Source organism: Chiloscyllium plagiosum, chromosome 22, assembly GCF_004010195.1.
Source record: "Chiloscyllium plagiosum isolate BGI_BamShark_2017 chromosome 22, ASM401019v2, whole genome shotgun sequence".
Classification (NCBI taxonomy): domain Eukaryota; kingdom Metazoa; phylum Chordata; class Chondrichthyes; order Orectolobiformes; family Hemiscylliidae; genus Chiloscyllium; species Chiloscyllium plagiosum.
Genome location: NC_057731.1, coordinates 35,142,832 through 35,146,348, shown reverse-complemented (window position 1 = coordinate 35,146,348; position 3,517 = coordinate 35,142,832). Strand labels below are relative to the sequence as shown.

Sequence of the window (3,517 nt, the reverse complement as noted above, 5' to 3'; positions counted from 1 at the left end):
TCTTCCTGACCTCTCCGCCCCCACCCCACTCCAGCCTATCACCCTCACCTTGGCCTCCTTCCACCTATCGCATTTCCAATGCCCCTCCCCCAAGTCCCTCCTCCCTACCTTTTATCTTAGCCTGCTGGACACACTTTCCTCATTCCTGAAGAAGGGCTTATGCCCGAAACGTCGATTCTCCTGTTCCTTGGATGCTGCCTGACCTGCTGCGCTTTTCCAGAAACACATTTTCAGAAGTGATCTTTGGGCAAGTCCGAGCCCTCAATTTCTCCATTGTATCTCTAGAGTGTTGCTGGCTAAAGTCAGTGCCAGAAGAAACAGACTGCACAGCTCCAGATTTTCCAGTTTTCAAGCAGATCCAATATGAATAGATACTACATCCCTCGTGATCCCAAACAGAATAATCAGTTTAAATGACCACACTGCTCTAATTGACCTAAGTTGAATTTAGCTGACTAATTGTGTTGTAACTTACACATAATTAAATTCATAATGTAGGTTTTCACATACCCAAGCGTCTTAACCAGAAAATATTTTTAAAAAGGGGGACAGTTTAATTAATTCAACAGATTATTTGGAAAATGTACTTACAGTCAATGAAACTACAGAAAGCCAGGTTAAAAGTGTGCCAATAGAAATCTTAGCTGCAACCACTGCCATTGTATGAAAATGCTAACGGTTCATGAACATTCAGTACATGGTAAATTCTACAGTCAATAAATGGTCCATCTTTTTACAAAGATCAAAGTTTAAGTGGACATAAGTTTTCTATTAACTACTATTCAAATAAAAATAATCTGTATGTCTACAGTCATTGGGAATATGTGGGCCAGTGGAAGCTTTTCTTTTTAGAAAACAGTGTGATCTGATAAAGTTCTTTAAAATTATGAATGGTTTAGACAGGTCAGAAGTGAAGATAATGCGTTCAGTTTAAAAGAATCCAAAAGGAAGGAGCATAAATACAAATTGCTAAGAAATCCAATATACGAAGAAATTTCTTTATTCAGAGTGTTTAGAAAGTGGAACTCTTTATCACAGGAATTGGCAAATACAGGTAGTTCTCCTATAATGCCATAGTTGTGTTCCAGTGTGACCTTGCTTAATAGAAATAATGGGGTCGATGGGAAACGTGGAGTTGGGGCAGACCAGTAAAACTATCACTCACCATTACTCAAAAATCACCCAAAATTCTAACACAAAGTGTGGCACAGCCTGAGTAAAGGTTGATATCATATTCATTAATGAAAAAGTAAATTTAACAGTACATTTAAAAAATGTAAGAAAGCTGGTCTCTCTGCAATACTGCTCTCAGAATGCTGCTCTGTCGGCAGCAGACATCAGCTCATGTGCAGAATGGCACGGAGATTTCAGCGCCAACATCAGTGCATGTGCAGATTGACTCGGAGATTTCGATGCCAACATCAGTGCATGAGCAGAATTGCACGGAGATTTTGGTGCCAACATCAGTGCATGAGCAGAATGGCACAGAGCTTTTTGTGCCAACATCAGTGCATGAGCAGAATGGCACCAAGATTTTGATGCCAACATCAGTGCATGAGCAGAATTGCACGGAGATTTTGGTGCCAACATCAGCACATGAGCAGAATGGCATGGAGATTTTGGTGCCAACATCAGTGCATGAGCAGAATGGCACCGAGATTTCGATGCCAACATCAGGGCATGTGCAGAACGAAGCACGCAAACCAATCGTCCCTGGAATTGCTCTACTGCCGACAGAGGTAAGCATTCTTGAAAATACCGTTCCTTAATTCTTCAGTGACGTTATAGCCAAATGGTGCTGCCAAAACATGCGTTATTCCAGAACTACCTGTAGCTTAGATGCTTTGATAAACAAATGAGCTGTGTTCCTGAGTGAAAAGAATTGGAAGCTGAACGATTGAGATGAGGCAATGGGAGTAGGAGACATGTTGTGAGGAGTTTAGCATCATCGAAGACTATTTGGACCAAATGGCTTTGTGAGTAAATCTGTGCATCCTATGACATGTAGTACTCATTTCCAGGATATTTTTGGATTAAAGGCTTCATCATATGATTCAATCACACTTTTCTGCAACACCTAATCACTTAGCTGAAAATCATAAAGTGCTGTAAATGGTCAGCACGTTACTTGACATTGATGCCTGTTGTCAGAACAGAAAGATGTTAGAAGTTGAACAGTTTGTTAGCCATTTCAGAGCCAAGGGAATGTGAAATGCAGAGGGGAGTAAAGAAGAAAAGGTGATACGTGTTATGGAGTGAAGAGTGACGAAGTGACAGACAGGATGATGACATAAAGGGAAATGGGACAAATAAAGAAACTGTTATGTCATGGGACATGAAGGATGTTACAAATTGTTTAAAAATTATTCTTTGACTTTGCTCGACTGTTACATATCACATGACTTACAAGTTAGTCAAAGTTCTGAAAGCTTCTAACAGTAAATTACATAGCTAGACAGTTCTCTATTGTGGAATTTCTCACCCATTATTTCGTGGACATATTGTCAAATGTCAAAACAAGTAGAGCTCAAACCCCTGATCTCATAACAAAAGGGACCTCTGCAATTCATTGTGCCAAAGCAGGTGCTGAAAGTTCTATCCATTTGCTACCGTGTGTTCTGACCAGGACAAGTGGAAACTTCTTTGGGAATGTGAATAGCTCATTAGTGGCCCCCAAGGACCATTGACAACCAGCTTCATGTGACTGAAACTGCTTCAGAATTTTCAAAACTTTTAATCACACTTTCTGAACTATTGAAGCAGTCTGTTGTCACAAGTCAAGGAAGCTACAGCCTCCATGCTAACACCTCAGCCTGCCTCAAAGATAAATCCTCAGAAACCTGCTTCCAAAAGACCTTGACTTCACCTGAAAAGCAAATCGATCCTCAGTCTATCAAAATCACCAGGAACTGCTGTCTCATCTTGCTGCTTTTGAAGGAACTCCACTCTTCAACATTTAAACTCTAATCTTCAAGAGAACCGATAACTCTACTGTTTGGTTTTATTATTCATAGATGTTAAACTTCTTTCTTTTACTATATCTTTTTTTCCATGTGCTTGTATGTGTGAGAGAAGCCACATAAAATCACTCTGAGATTCAATATGTGAATAATGAATACTTTTGGTTTTAACCTAAAAGGGTGTGCTGCATATTTGGGGCGGCATGGTGGCTCAGTGGTTAGCAATGCTACCTCACAGCGCCAGGGACCCGGGTTTGATCCCAGCCTTGGGCGACTGTCTGTGGGTGTGTTTTCTCTGGGTATCCTGGTTTCCTCCCACAATCCAAAGATGTGGTTAGGTAAATTGCCCATAGGGTAGGAGTAAAATGTAGGGGGGTTGGTTTCTCTTTGGAGGGTCAGTGTGGACTTATTGGGTTGAAGGGCCTGTTTCCAAACTGTAGGGATTCTAATTAAATGTAATTGTCATATTTACTTTATGCAAAGAGGGGCTTGGGAAACATGCCTCAACCTTTTCAAAACTAAATCATTCTGTTTACAGAGAGAGCACAAGGTGAATT

The 3,517-nt window shown here is 40.7% G+C and overlaps 1 protein-coding gene across 1 annotated transcript in view; it reads right to left on the bottom strand.

The window, feature by feature from the left end:
* The window catches only part of LOC122561197 (hyaluronan-binding protein 2-like), a 56,887-nt gene extending 56,159 nt beyond the window's left edge, over window positions 1–728 (bottom strand). Inside the window, exon 1 of the mRNA XM_043712766.1 lies at window positions 592–728. Coding sequence (XP_043568701.1) covers window positions 592–660 — 69 coding nt within the window. The 5' untranslated portion in view covers window positions 661–728. The remainder of the gene's footprint in view (window positions 1–591) is intronic.
* Window positions 729–3,517: the final 2,789 nt, after the last annotated feature.